The sequence below is a fragment of the Cherax quadricarinatus genome, chromosome 6 (genome assembly GCF_038502225.1).
Source record: "Cherax quadricarinatus isolate ZL_2023a chromosome 6, ASM3850222v1, whole genome shotgun sequence".
In the NCBI taxonomy this organism is placed as follows: domain Eukaryota; kingdom Metazoa; phylum Arthropoda; class Malacostraca; order Decapoda; family Parastacidae; genus Cherax; species Cherax quadricarinatus.
This window is the reverse complement of record NC_091297.1, coordinates 51,288,273-51,304,441: the sequence shown is the minus strand read 5'-3', so window position 1 is coordinate 51,304,441 and position 16,169 is coordinate 51,288,273. Positions and strand designations below refer to the sequence as shown.

Below are 16,169 nucleotides of genomic sequence, written 5' to 3'. Positions count from 1 at the left end.
ATGTCCGAACCACCTCAACAACCCTTCCTCAGCCCTCTGGACAACAGTTTTGGTAATCCCGCACCTCCTCCTAACTTCCAAACTACGAATTCTCTGCATTACATTCACACCACACATTGCCCTCAGACATGACATCTCCACTGCCTCCAGCCTTCTCCTCACTGCAACATTCATCAACCATGCTTCACACCCATATAAGAGCATTGGTAAAACTATACTCTCATACATTCCCCTCTTTGCCTCCAAGGACAAAGTTCTTTGTCTCCACAGACTCCTAAGTGCACCACTCACCATTTTCCCCTCATCAATTCTATGATTCACCTCATCTCTCATAGACCCATCCGCTGACACGTCCACTCCCAAATATCTGAATACATTCACCTCCTCCATACCCTCTCCCTCCAATCTGATATCCAATCTTTCATCACCTAATCTTTTTGTTATCCTCATAACCTTACTCTTTCCTGTATTCACTTTTAATTTTCTTCTTTTGCATACACTACCAAATTCATCCACCAATCTCTGCAACTTCTCTTCAGAATCTCCAAAGAGCACAGTGTCATCAGCAGTTAGTTAGTTAAGTTTAATATGTTTATTATGCACCCCATACCCATCCTGTGGGCGGTAGTCAAAAGATTACAGAGGTACATAATTGGTCCAGGGACTGGACTCCAAAGTTTTTGTAGCTGAGCAAGTTACAAAGGTAATGAACTAGATCTGGTCATAATCATGACCAAGTTACAAAGGTAATGAGCTCCAGGTTGAGCTGGTCACACTCATGAATAATTGCAAAGGTAATGAATCAAACACATTAATCATGAGAATTTACAAAGGTAATGAGCTCCAGGTAGAGCTGGTCACAATCATGACAAGTTTCAAAGGTAATAAATGATAAACACGTTATGACATGATTACAATCATAGACAAATTACAGAGTAATTTATTTATTTATTTATTTATTTATTTAGTAATTTAAGCATACAAACAGAGGTACAAAAAATACAGGTAAGAGCAGCATGCCAAAGCCACTTATATGCATAGCATTACGGGTTGGCTTAAAATTAACTGAAGATTAACTAAGCAATGATGAAATCAGTGATAAAACATTATTGTAAACAGATAACTATAAAATACAAATGAGTATTACAAAGACAGGTCATATGGTTGCATGCATTGCTGTACATTCAGTCGAATGGAGTATTCTGTTAGGTAGTGTATTTAAAAAAATAATAAAGTAGATTGGGTCCTAGGTTTAACATTTGTGTGATATAATTGTGAGTAACATATAGGATATACAATTTATAAGGTTCAGTTATTCAGTATTTATTTGGTTTTGAGTGAGTAAGTGATCTTTGAGAAGAGACTTGAATTTATAAACAGGTAGTGTTTCTTTTATATTTACAGGTAATGAATTCCAGATTTTAGGGCCTTTTATGTGCATTGAGTTTTTGCATAGCGTGAGATGGACACGAGGAACATCAAAGAGTGATCTGTGCCTTGTGTTATGGTCATGTGTTCTGTTGAGGTTGGCAAGGAGATGTTTGAGGGGAGGGTTAATATCAGAGTTAAGTGTTCTATGTATGTAATAGGTGCAATAATAAGTATGGATGTTTTGAATAGTGAGTAGGTTGAGTGTTTTGAATATTGGTGGAGTGTTGCCTGTAGTGAGAATTTGTTATCATTCTAACTGCAGCCTTTTGTTGGGTAATTAGTGGTCTGAGATGGTTAATGTTGTTGAGCCCCATGCACAAATTCCATAGGTGAGATAGGGGTAAATAAGAGAGTGATAAAGGGCCAGGAGGGCTGACTGTGGAACATAGTACCGTATCTTCGATAGTATGCCTACAGTCTTGGAGATTTTCTTAGAAATTTGTTGTATATGTGTATGAAATTTGAGTCTATTATCGAGGTGGATTCCTAGGAATTTTCCCTCTGTTAGCTTTGTGATAGGTGATCCGTTTATTGTTATGTTAAGAGGTACATCTGTAGCTCTGTTACCAAACTGAATGAGCAGTTAACAAACATAGTAGGGAATTCATCCAATGCCCCAACAACAGATGCTGCTAGGTGCCTGTCTCTCCTCGGCAGACAGCCCTTGCAAACAGCAGCAAGTTGCCCAGGGATCTGCTGCTTGCATGAGCACCATCGACCCTCCCCAAGAGGTCCAAGAAGCCAGTGACTCCGTTAGCAGCCCGATGGAGAGCTGCCCTAGGGACATGTCAGCGTCCTGGTGGATGCCAAGTTGATTGAAGATCCCAGGCCCTCGTGTGCACGGATGTTGAAGCTTGAGGAACCGAGTACACACTGCCTGTGGCACACCTGACAGCTGCCTCGCGGTCGAACTCCACGATGCTGTCACTGTAGTAGAAGTTCCTGTGAGCCCGGCACTCCCTGCAGTGCCATTGCTGACATCGTGGGTTAGGGGAGAAGTACCCTCTATAGATGGGGTGGCGCTGGGAGTTGGGTGGGTGAGGCAGGGGAGACGCACAGGAGTGAGGCATTATGAGAGGGTCACTGTTTACTACACACGCCCTCCCACTCCCCCCCAGCGGAGAGGGGGGGAGGCGCAAAGAGCAACTGTGACAACTCCCACTTTATGTGTGATTCTTTATCTTTTAACTCCACGCCTCTTGCCAAGACCCTCGCATTTACTTCTCTTACAACCCCATCTATAAATATATTAAACAACCACGGTGACATCACATATCCTTGTCTAAGGCCTACTTTTACTGGGAAATAATTTCCCTCTTTCCTACATACTCGAACTTGAGCCTCACTATCCTCATAAAAACTCTTCACTGCTTTCAGTAACCTACCTCCTACACCATACACCTGCAACATCTGCCACATTGCCCCCCTATCCACCCTGTCATACGCCTTTTCCAAATCCATAAATGCCACAAAGACCTCTTTAGCCTTATCTAAATACTGTTCACTTATGTGTTTCACTGTAAACACCTGGTCCACACACCCCCTACCTTTCCTAAAGCCTCCTTGTTCATCTGCTATCCTATTCTCCATCTTACTCTTAATTCTTTCAATAATAACTCTACCATACACTTCACCAGGTATACTCAATAAACTTATCCCCTTATAATTTTTGCACTCTTTTGTCCCCTTTGCCTTTATACAAAGGAACTATGCATGCTCTCTGCCAATCCTAGGTACCTTACCCTCTTCCATACATTTATTAAATAATCGCACCAACCAACTTCTTTCTTACTGCTATTAATTGCTCATAATTTTATGTTACAAGTCAAATCTTACTCCAAATTAATATTATTCATTGTTCTTACCTGTCCATTTAATTTTGTTTACCACTACTTGTTTTTTTAGTCGCCTTTTATTGTGTGTGCAATTAGTGTATATTCCAATTACTTTTTTTACAAGTACCAAAACTATCTTTTGCTAGCTAGTACCAACTACCTCATATTTTTTTTACTTTTTATTGTGCAATAAACTGCTCAACTTATTAATATTATTTCATAGTGACTATCTGTCCATTTAACTTTGTTTACCATTACTTAATTTAGTCCCTTATATATTTTCTCCTTTATTTTAGCTTTATATAACTACCCTAGTTCATATATTCACAACTGTTAAAATAATCTAGGTGCTATTCTCAGGTGTTAAAGTGTAATAAGCTCACAATTTTGCCATTATATTCCAAAATTCATTTATTTGATTACCACTTTATTGTTCACCACAACTTATATTAGTCCCTTTTATATTGTTTTCCCTAATTCTAGCTATAAAGAATTACCTTTAAAGTACTACCTACTATCATATTCCCAAGCTCCATTATTTGATCATCACTTTATTTGTTCACCACAAATTATTTTAGTCCCTTTTATATTGTCTCCTTTATTTTAGCTTTTAAAAAAAAAAAAAAAAAAAAATACCTTAGCTCATTATTTTTACATTTGTTAAATAATTCAGGTGCTATTTTTTAGCTTTAGACTATTTACTTTGTTTTATACTTAATTCTAACTATAGATTCACTACAAATCTTATGATTACAAGTGGCAGCGGCAGCAACGGTATCCTACCAGCTCTTCTTTCTCAAAAAAACATCGCTCAACAAAACTTGTGATGGCCTAAAGTGAAAGTTCAACTACATGAACCCACGTAGACCACAACATGACCCAAGAATACTAAGAATGTAACCCAAATCTTGACAAAATTAGAAGATCTAAGGAAGACAGCCCTGCTAACCCAAGCACTGCCTCCGCTGCCAGACAATCACTTAACCCAAGCTCCGAGAAAACAAGCCTTCTCCTCCATTGCTACACAGTATCTACTTCAGTGATACTATGAAAGGATATCGCAGAAGAAACAACACCAGTAATAAAAGAATAACAGCAAGGACCCTAGAACTCAACTTGTCTACCCAGCAGGACGCCAGTGTATCATCAACCCCCCTCACCGCCGCCACCCAAGGAACAACAACAAACATGGCTGACTCCCCCTCCAACTCCACTCCCTTCAAAGGATTCACCCATGATAACTCAGGTATGATTATTCCTGACAATATCAAGGACTACATCGTTGCTCTAGAAAATGAAATCAAAGACATCAAAGCAACACTCGAGCGACGAGAATCCAAGATAACCAACCTCGAGAATAAGATCCAAAACCTTGAAGAGAAGATTACATCGGGAAGTGTTGACACAGAAAATACTCTAAAAGCAGCTATAGCCAGTCACACTGAGCAAATAACAACAATAAATATGAAGGTTGAAGAAGCAATCAAGGACTGGAATCAGAACATGCACACTCGACTAAATGAATACCTTGATTTCCAAGACGACAAAACTGAACAAGATAAGTTGTCTGATGCAGTAATAATAAACAGTCCACACATTCCTAGTGACATAACACAAGCACAGTGCAAAGAAACTGCTATCAGGATAATACAGAACCACGTACAAGTCATCGTGCAAAACAATGAAATCAAAGAAACACGTTTGCTAGGAAAACCAGGAAGTAAACACAGTATAATGATCCGACTTCATTCATACGATAAAAGAAAGGACCTAATTAAATCAGCAATTACAATGAAAAATGGAGTGTACATAAATGAGTGTCTAACAAAAAAACGTCAAAACCTTCTGTTCAGGCTGAGAAAACTTAAACAGGAAAACAAAATACATCAGTGTTTCACGCGAGATGGGAAAATACTAGTAAGGAAAACATCAACAGGACAACAATATACTATCTCAAATGAACACGATTTCTCTACCTTCCTTAGAAAAGCTGACATTTCTGTAACAGATTAGATAAGTGCCCTTAATACATATATACGTGTGGTGCATATAGTGTACGTTACTATTATATTGTACATTATTATTTTTATTATTTTTCATCACTAGCTAATGAAATACCTCCAATACTCTATACTTCTTTCTTACTGCTATTAATTGCTCATAATTTTAAATTACAAGTCAAATCTTACTCCAAATTAATAATATTCATTATTCTTACCTGTCCATTTAATTTTGTTTATCACTACTTGTTTTTTTTAGTCACTTTTCATTGTGTATGCAATTAGTGTATATTCCAATTACTTTTTTGCAAGTACCAAAACTATCTTTTGCTAGCTAGTACCAACTACCTCATTTTTTTTACTTTTATTGTGCAATAAACTGCTCAATTTATTTAATATTACAAATCAGATCTTACTCCTAAACCAATATTATTTCATAGTGACCACCTGTCCATTTAACTTTGTTTACCATTACTTAATTTTAGTCCCTTATATATTTTCTCCTTTATTTTAGCTTTATATAACTACCCTAGTTTATACATTCACAATTGTTAAAATAATCAAGGTGCTATTCTCAGGTGCTAAAGTAGAATAAGTTCACAATTTTGCCATTATATTCCAAAGCTCATTTATTTGATTACCACTTTATTGTTCACCACAACTTACATTAGTCCCTTTTATATTATTATTTTATACTATAATTCTAACTTTAAAGAATTACCTTTATAGTACTACCTACTATCATATTCCCAAGCTCCATTTTTTGATTATCACTATTTGTATTAGTCCCTTTTATATTGTCTCCTTTATTTTAGCTTAAAAAAAAACTACCTTAGCTCATTATTTTACATTTGTTAAATAATTCAGGTGCTATTTTTTTTGCTTAAGACTATTTACTTTGTTTTATACTTAATTCTAACTATAGATTCACTACAAATCTTATGATTACATGCATTGATCCTGATACCAACCTCTTATTTAATGACTTAAATGAATCAAACAGTTACTGTAATTACTACACTGCAGAACAATCAAAGGCACTTCTCAGTGCCAACAACAACATAACTATCTTTAACTACAATATCAGATCTTTAAGCAAGCATTACGATGACCTCATAGCATTACTAAATTCCTTACATGCCAATATGTCCATCATTACACTAACTGAAACCTGGCTAAAGCCTGATAGTACAGATGTCTATGCCATTCCTGGTTACACAGCCATACACAACTGTAGGCCAGACCAACAAGGGGGTGGCACATCCATATACTACTCAGACCAACTAGAATGTATCACTAATACTTGCACAAGGGATGAACATGGGGAATATATAATAGCCAAATTCAAATCCAAATACCTACAAAAACCTCTCACATTGATAAACATTTACAGAGTTCCACAGTCAAACATTAGCCAATTTAGTCAAAACCTAGGAAGTATGATAACTGATGCACGCATGAACAAAGATCACTTACTACTCTCAGGTGACTTCAATATAAATCTCCTGCAAGACCAGGACCCACACGTTACTGAATTCACAAACACAATGAGTAACTGTATGTTGCTACCAACAGTAACAAAACCTACAAGAGTTACAGAGACTAGTGTTTCCCTACTTGACCACATCTGGACCAACACCATATCCCCTTTAAAATCAGGCATAATTACAGATAATACCACAGACCACTACCCTACTTTTCTCATAACAACTCTTGGTAAATCACCCCAAGACACTACTAAAGTCACCTTCAGACTTCACAATGAGGCAGCCATTAATAACTTCACAACAGCAGTAGCAAACATTGACTGGCACACTGAGCTAGAAATCTATACAGATAATGACGAATGTATTAATAATTTTCTAAAAAAGACCCAATACCTCTATAACAAGCACTGCCCTAAAAAAACTAAACAGATGACAGCTAAGAGACTGAACAGTCCCTGGTTAACACCCAGCATTCTCAAATCCATAAATACAAAACACCAATATGAAAAACAGTACAGAATGGGTCACATAACCAGAGACCAAACAAAACGTTACTCGTCAATCCTAACCAGCCTGATAAGAAGGGCAAAAAAATTGTATTATGAGAACAGATTATCCAACTTACGAGGTGATATAAAAAAGACCTGGAAAACCCTATCAGAAATTCTAGGAACAAAAAAGATATCACGAAATAGCGAAATACAATTAGCAAAATCAGATGAACCCCAACTCCCACCAACAGAAACAGCAAACAGACTCAATGACCTCTTCTCCACTATAGGACAAAACCTTGCCAATAAAATCCCAAGCTCAGATACCCCACCAAATGACTACCTCACTGGCAACTACCCGAACACACTGTTCCTAGCTCCGACTAACCCATACGAAGTCTCCCTTATTATCAACACGCTAAAAAACAAGGCAGGAGATTTAAATACCTTACCACCCTTTATATACAAAAAAGTGTCACAAGTGCTATCACCAATCATTGCAACACTCTTTAAGAAATCCATTGAATCCTCCACCTTCCCTACAGTACTCAAAATAGCAAGGATCACCCCGATCCACAAAGGAGGAGACCAAACAGAGTTGAATAACTATAGGCCAATATCCAACTTACACCCTCTCTCAAAAATCTTCGAAAAATTAATTCATAAACGAATCTACTCCTACCTTATCTCCCAAAACATACTCAACCCCTGCCAATTTGGATTCAGGCCAAATAAAAATACTAATGATGCTATTATACACATGCTAGAACATATATACACTGCAATAGAGAAAAAAGAAGTCCCACTGGGGATCTTCATTGACTTACGTAAAGCTTCTGATACAGTTAACCATGACTTGCTCCACGTAAAATTGTCACACTATGGTATAAGAGGGCACTCCCTCAACTACCTCAAGTCATACCTCAGCAACAGAAGCCAATATGTGTATGCAAATGGGGCAAACTCTTCTGCACAACCAATTACAGTTGGTGTCCCACAGGGAAGTGTCCTTGGCCCTCTTCTCTTTCTCCTATACATAAATGACCTACCAAATGCTTCGCAATTACTCAAACCCACACTATTTGCAGATGACACTACATACGTCTTCTCCCACCAGAGCCCAGTCACGCTAGCCAATACTGTACATACCGAATTACAGAAAATATCTACCTGGATGAGGACTAACAAACTTACACTAAACATTGACAAAACCTACTTCATTCAGTTTGGTAACAGAGCTACAGATGTCCCTCTTAACATAATGATAAACAGATCACCTATCACAAAGCTAACAGAGGGAAAATTCTTAGGAATCCACCTTGATAATAGACTCAAATTTCATACACATATACAACAAATTTCTAAGAAAATTTCCAAGACTGTAGGCATACTATCGAAGATACGGTACTATGCTCCACAGTCAGCCCTCCTGGCCCTATATCACTCTCTTATTTACCCCTATCTCACCTATGGAATTTGTGCATGGGGCTCAACAACAAGTAACCATCTCAGACCACTAATTACCCAACAAAAGGCTGCAGTTAGAATGATAACAAATTCTCACTATAGGCAGCACACTCCACCAATATTCAATACACTAAACCTACTCACCATACAAAACATTCATACTTATTACTGCACCTATTACATACATAGAACACTTAACTCTGATATTAACCCTCCCCTCAAACATCTCCTTGCCAACCTCAACAGAACACATGACCATAACACAAGGCACAGATCACTCTTTGATGTTCCTCGTGTCCATCTCACACTATGCAAAAACTCAATGCACATAAAAGGCCCTAAAATCTGGAACTCATTACCTGTAAATATAAAAGAAACACTACCTGTTTATAAATTCAAGTCTCTTCTCAAAGATCACTTACTCACCCAAAACCAAATAAATACTGAATAACTGAACCTTATAAATTGTATATCTTAAATGTTTCTCACAATTATATCACATAAATGTTAAACCTAAAACCCAATCTAACTTTATTATTTTTTAAATACACTACCTAACAGAATACTCCATTCTACTTAATGTACAACAATGCATACAACCATATGACCTGTCTTTGTAATACTCACTTGTGCTTTATAGTAATCTGTTTACATTAAAGTTTTTATCACTGATGTCATCATTGCTTAGTTCATCTTAAGTTAATTTTAAGCCAGCCCGTAATGCTATGCATAGTATAAGTGGCTTTGGCATGCTGCTCTTATCTGTATTTTTTGTACCTCTGTGTGTGCTCAAATTTTTAAATAAATAAATAAATAAATAAATCAAACAGTTACTGTAATTACTACACAGCAAAACAATCAAAGGCACTTCTCATAGCCAACAACAACATAACTGTCTTTAACTACAATATCAGATCTTTAAGCAAGCATTACGATGACCTCATAGCATTACTAAATTCCTTGCATGCCAATATGTCCATCATATCACTAACTGAAACCTGGCTAAAGCCTGATACTTCAGATGTCTATGCCATTCCTGGTTACACAGCCATACACAACTGTAGGCCAGACCAACAAGGGGGTGGCACAGCTATGTACTACTCAGACCAACTAGAATGTATCACTAATACTTGCACAAGGGATGAACATGGGGAATATATAGTAGCTAAATTCAAATCCAAATACCTACAAAAACCTCTCACATTGATAAACATCTACAGAGTTCCACAGTCAAACATTAGCCGATTTAGTCAAAACCTAGGAAGTATGATAACTGATGCATGCATGAACAAAGATCACTTACTACTCTCAGGTGACTTCAATATAAATCTCCTGCAAGACCAGGACCCACACGTTACTGAATTCACAAACACAATGAGTAACTGCATGTTGCTACCAACAGTAACAAAACCTACAAGAGTTACAGAGACTAGTGTTTCCCTACTTGACCACATCTGGACCAACACCATATCTCCTTTAAAATCAGGCATAATTACAGATAATACCACAGACCACTACCCTACTTTCCTCATAACTCTTGGTAAATTACCCCAAGACACTACTAAAGTCACCTTCAGACTTCACAATGAGGCAGCCATTAATAACTTCACAACAGCAGTAACAAACATTGACTGGCACACTGAGCTAGAAATCTATACAGATATTGACGAATGTATTAATAATTTTCTAAAAAAGACCCAATACCTCTATAACAAGCACTGCCCTAAAAAACTAAACAGATGACAGCTAAGAGACTGAACAGTCCCTGGCTAACACCAAGCATTCTCAAATCCATAAATACAAAACACCGATATGAAAAACAGTACAGAATGGGTCACATAACCAGAGACCAAACAAAACGTTACTCATCAATCCTAACCAGCCTGATAAGAAGGGCAAAAAAACTATTATGAGAACAGATTATCCAACTTACGAGGCGATATAAAAAAGACCTGGAAAACCCTATCAGAAATTCTAGGAACAAAAAAGATATCACGAAATAGAGAAATAAAATTAGCAAAATCAGATGAGCCCAAACTCCCACCAACAGAAACAGCAAACAGACTCAATGATTTCTTCTCCACTATAGGATAAAACCTTGCCAATAAAATCCCAAGCTCAGATACCCCACCAAATGACTACCTCATTGGCAACTACCCGAACACACTATTCCTAGCTCCGACTAACCCATACGAAGTCTCCCTTATTATCAACGCACTAAAAAACAAGGCAGGAGATTTAAATGCCTTACCACCCTTTATATACAAAAAAGTGTCAAGTTCTATCACCAATCATTGCAGCACTCTTTAACAAATCCATTGAATCCTCCACCTTCCCTACAGTTCTCAAAATAGCAAGGGTCACCCCGATCCATAAAGGAGGAGACCAAACAGAGTTGAATAACTATAGGCCAATATCCAACTTACACCCGCTCTCAAAAATCTTCGAAAAATTAATTCATAAACGAATCTACTCCTACCTCATCTCCCAAAACATACTCAACCCCTGCCAATTTGGATTCAGGCCTAATAAAAATACTAATAATGCTATTATACACATGCTAGAACATATATACACTGCAATAGAGAAAAAAAGTCCCACTGGGGATCTTCATTGACTTATGTAAAGCTTTCGATACAGTTGACCATGACTTGCTCCACATAAAATTGTCACACTATGGTATAAGAGGGCACTCCCTCAACTACCTCAAGTCATACCTCAGCAACAGAAGCCAATATGTGTACGCAAATGGGGCAAACTCTTCCGCACAACCAATTACAGTTGGAGTCCCACAGGGAAGTGTCCTTGGCCCTCTTCTCTTTCTCCTATACATAAATGACCTACCAAATGCTTCGCAATTACTCAAACCCACACTATTTGCAGATGACACTACATACATCTTCTCTCACCCGAGCCCAGTCACGCTAGCCAATACTGTAAATACCGAATTACAGAAAATATCTACCTGGATGAGGACCAACAAACTTACACTAAACATTGACAAAACCTTCTTCATTCAGTTTGTTAACAGAGCTACAGATGTCCCTCTTAACATAATGATAAACAGATCACCTATCACAAAGCTAACAGAGGGAAAATTCTTAGGAATCCATCTTGATAATAGACTCAAATTTCATACACATATACAACAAATTTCTAAGAAAATTTCTAAGACCGTAGGCATACTATCGAAGATACAGTACTATGTTCCACAGTCAGCCCTCCTGGCCCTATATCACTCTCTTATTTACCCCTGTCTCACCTATGGAATTTGTGCATGGGGCTCAACAACAATTAACCATCTCAGACCAATAATTACCAAACAAAAGGCTGCAGTCAGAATGATAAATTCCCACTACAGGCAGCACACTCCACCAATATTCAAAACACTAAACCTACTCACCATACAAAACATCCATACTTATTACTGCACCTACTACATACATAGAACACTTAACCCTGATATTAACCCTCCCCTCAAACATCTCCTTGCCAACCTCAACAGAACATGACCATAACACAAGGCACAGATCACTCTTTGATGTTCCTCGTGTCCATCTCACGCTATGCAAAAACTCAATGCACATAAAAGGCCCTAAAATCTGGAATTCATTACCTGTAAATATAAAAGAAACACTGTTTATAAATTCAAGTCTCTTCTCAAAGATCACTTACTCACCCAAAACTAAATAAATACTGAATAACTGAACCTTATAAATTGTATATCTTAAATATTTCTCACAATTATATCACATAAATGTTAAACCTAAGACCCAATCTCACTTTTGTTATTTTTTAAATACACTACTTAACAGAATACTCCATTCTACTTAATGTACAGCAATGCCTGCAACCATATGACCTGTCGTTGTAATACTCATTTGTGATTTATTGTTATCCGTTTACAATAATGTTTTATCACTGATTACATCATTACTTAGTTAATCTTAAGTTAATTTTAAGCCTGCCCATAATGCTATGCATACAAGTGGCTTTGGCATGCTGCTCTTACCTGTATTTTTTTTGTACCTCTGTATGTATGCTCAAATTACTAAATAAATAAATAAATAAATAAATAAATAAAAAGAGGCAACAGGGTTATGTCGGCATATCCGAAGTGTCCACTAGTGCCGGGATTGATCCCAGGTGCCTCAGATGTGAGCTTATGACGTTACCACTTCAACCTCAAGACAATGAAAGATGCCATAAATGCTGTGCATTCTATGAGTTTTCCAATCATTGTATATTTTTGTATATGAAGTGATTTAAATAAAGAATCTGAATCTGATGGAACCCCAGTGAAAGCAAGTGAAGGACCCCAATGAAAGCAAGTGAAGGACCCCAATGAAAGCAAGTGAAGGACCCAATGAAAGCAAGTCAAGGACCCCAATGAAAGCAAGTCAAGGACCCCAATGAAAGCAAGTCAAGGACCCCAATGAAAGCAAGTCAAGGACCCCAATGAAAGCAAGTCAAGGACACCAATGAAAGCAAGTCAAGGACCCCAATGAAAGCAAGTCAAGGACCCCAATGAAAGCAAGTCAAGGGCCCCAATGGAAGCAAGTCAAGGACCCCAATGAAAGCAAGTCAAGGACCCCAATGAAAGCAAGTCAAGGACCCCAGTGAAAGCAAGTCAAGGACCCCAGTGAAAGCAAGTCAAGGACCCCAATGAAAGCAAGTGAAGGACCCCAATGAAAGCAAGTGAAGGACCCCAGTGAAAGCAAGTCAAGGACCCCAATGAAAGCAAGTCAAGGACCCCAATGAAAGCAAGTCAAGGACCCCAATGAAAGCAAGTCAAGGACCCCAATGAAAGCAAGTCAAGGACCCCAATGAAAGCAAGTCAAGGACCCCAATGAAAGCAAGTCAAGGACCCCAATGAAAGCAAGTCAAGGACCCCAATGAAAGCAAGTCAAGGACCCCAATGAAAGCAAGTCAAGGACCCCAATGAAAGCAAGTCAAGGACCCCAATGAAAGCAAGTCAAGGACCCCAATGAAAGCAAGTCAAGGACCCCAATGAAAGCAAGTCAAGGACACCAATGAAAGCAAGTCAAGGACCCCAATGAAAGCAAGTCAAGGACCCCAATGAAAGCAAGTCAAGGACCCCAATGAAAGCAAGTCAAGGACACCAATAAAAGCAAGTGAAGGACACCAATAAAAGCAAGTGAAGGACACCAATAAAAGCAAGTGAAGGACACCAATAAAGGCAAGTGAAGGACACCAATAAAAGCAAGTGAAGGACGCCAATAAAAGCAAGTGAAGGACACCAATAAAAGCAAGTGAAGGACACCAATAAAAGCAAGTGAAGGACACCAATAAAAGCAAGCGAAGGACACCAATAAAAGCAAGCGAAGGACACCAATAAAAGCAAGCGAAGGACACCAATAAAAGCAAGTGAAGGACACCAATAAAAGCAAGTGAAGGACACCAATAAAAGCAAGCGAAGGACACCAATAAAAGCAAGTGAAGGACGCCAGAAGTAACAAGTCACAGACTCTGGGTTATCCTTGGTAATTTACATATATATCATCCTGCAAGACAAATATAATATTAGTATAAGTGTGGGTAAATCAAGTTAGTTATCTGACCTGTCATGGAAGTATTTACACAGCAGCCAGACAATAATGGGTAGATTATCTTTCTCATTATAAGTGGGCAGCAACACTGAGTACTTGTCACCAGCCATGATACAACACAGTACTGACCACAGCTAATATGTCTTCAACACTTGTACTATACTCTCTTAACACTGATGACAGGTAATGAGTCGTGTGTCACGACGTGTGTCAAGACGTGTGTCACGACGTCACTGCTGTGTTGTCACCTCTGACGTCACAATATACTAAGTATCTACACTTGTCTAATTAACTTCATTTACCTTCACGTATACATTAATACACCTATACAAATTATCATACACAGTAACATATGTGTAAATAACCCAGGATAACTCCCTGAAAAAAGTCAGTCAAAGTGACTTTCTATTGGGTCATTTTTTTTTTTCCAGTGTTGTGTTGAAGATATATATAATACACTGGGTAAGGGATTATAACAAATATTACTAACTATTAACAAAGTTTTAAGCAAGCATAATCCAACGGATTAGGTTTTGCCACCTAAGTGGCTAGTTTATTGTGCACCCCATATTGTGCACCCCATATTGTGCACCCCATATTGTACACCCCATATTGTACACCCCATATTGTACACCCCATATTGTACACCCCATATTGTACACCCCATATTGTACACCCCATATTGTACACCCCATATTGTGCACCCCATATTGTGCAACCCGTATTGTGCACCCCATATTGTACACCCCATATTGTGAACTCCATATTGTACACCCCATATTGAGCACCCCATATTGTGCAACCCATATTGTGCACCCCATATTGTACACCCCATATTGTGAACCCCATATTGTACACCCCATATTGTGCACCCCATATTGTACACCCCATATTGTGAACCCCATATTGTACACCCCATATTGTGAACCCCATATTGTACACCCCATATTGTGCACCCCATATTGTACACCCCATATTGTACACCCCATATTGTGCACCCCATATTGTGCAACCCATATTGTGCACCCCATATTGTACACCCCATATTGTGAACCCCATATTGTACACCCCATATTGTACACCCCATATTGTACACCCCATATTGTGCACCCCATATTGTGCACCCCATATTGTACACCCCATATTGTGCACCCCATGTTGTGAACCCCATATTGTGCACCCCATATTGTGAACCCCATATTGCACACCCCATATTGTACACCCCATATTGTGCACCCCATATTGTACACCCCATATTGTACATCCCATATTGTACACCCTATATTGTGCACCCCATATTGTACACCCCATATTGTGCACCCCATATCCATCCTGTGGACGGTAGCGCGAGAGCATATGGATACACAGAAGGCCTAGGAACTAGGCCCCAAAGGGTTAACAGGAATACATATGGATTTATATCTACATATCTGTAGTTAACTTATCTGTTACAAGCAAATTTAGGAAATTTGCTTAGTATATCTGGTATCTTATTTTCATTAATAAGATATCTTGACATGTCACATAGGTTATTATACTGTCTGTCTCTGTATTCCTCAATAAGTGGACAATTAAGCACATAGTGTTCAGGACAGTGACCATATGCCTGATCACATAATTTATATTTAGTTTGATCATCATCTGTGTGTCTGCCAAACTGCCAGAAGTACTTGTAACCAAGCCTAAGCCTGGCCACTACAACATCAGTCAGTGTTCACATTGCAAGTTGCTCCATAAACATACTTATCTACGTTCATGTTATCATAGTGGGTTATAGATCTACTCAGGCTTCTAACTGCATTCCTATAACAATCATTTTCATTATTTACTTCTCTCCTAATATTATTCCTAATGCTATTTGCAATCCTAATGGCGCTAAAGCTAACTT

The 16,169-nt window shown here is 38.2% G+C and overlaps 1 protein-coding gene across 1 annotated transcript in view; it reads right to left on the bottom strand.

Annotated features, from left to right (window-relative positions):
- Positions 1-14,533, bottom strand: part of Dpm1 (Dolichyl-phosphate mannosyltransferase subunit 1) — a 135,498-nt gene extending 120,965 nt beyond the window's left edge. The window contains exon 1 of the mRNA XM_053782691.2: positions 14,294-14,533. Coding sequence (XP_053638666.1) covers positions 14,294-14,391 — 98 coding nt within the window. The 5' untranslated portion in view covers positions 14,392-14,533. The remainder of the gene's footprint in view (positions 1-14,293) is intronic.
- Between the last annotated feature and the right edge of the window lie 1,636 nt (positions 14,534-16,169).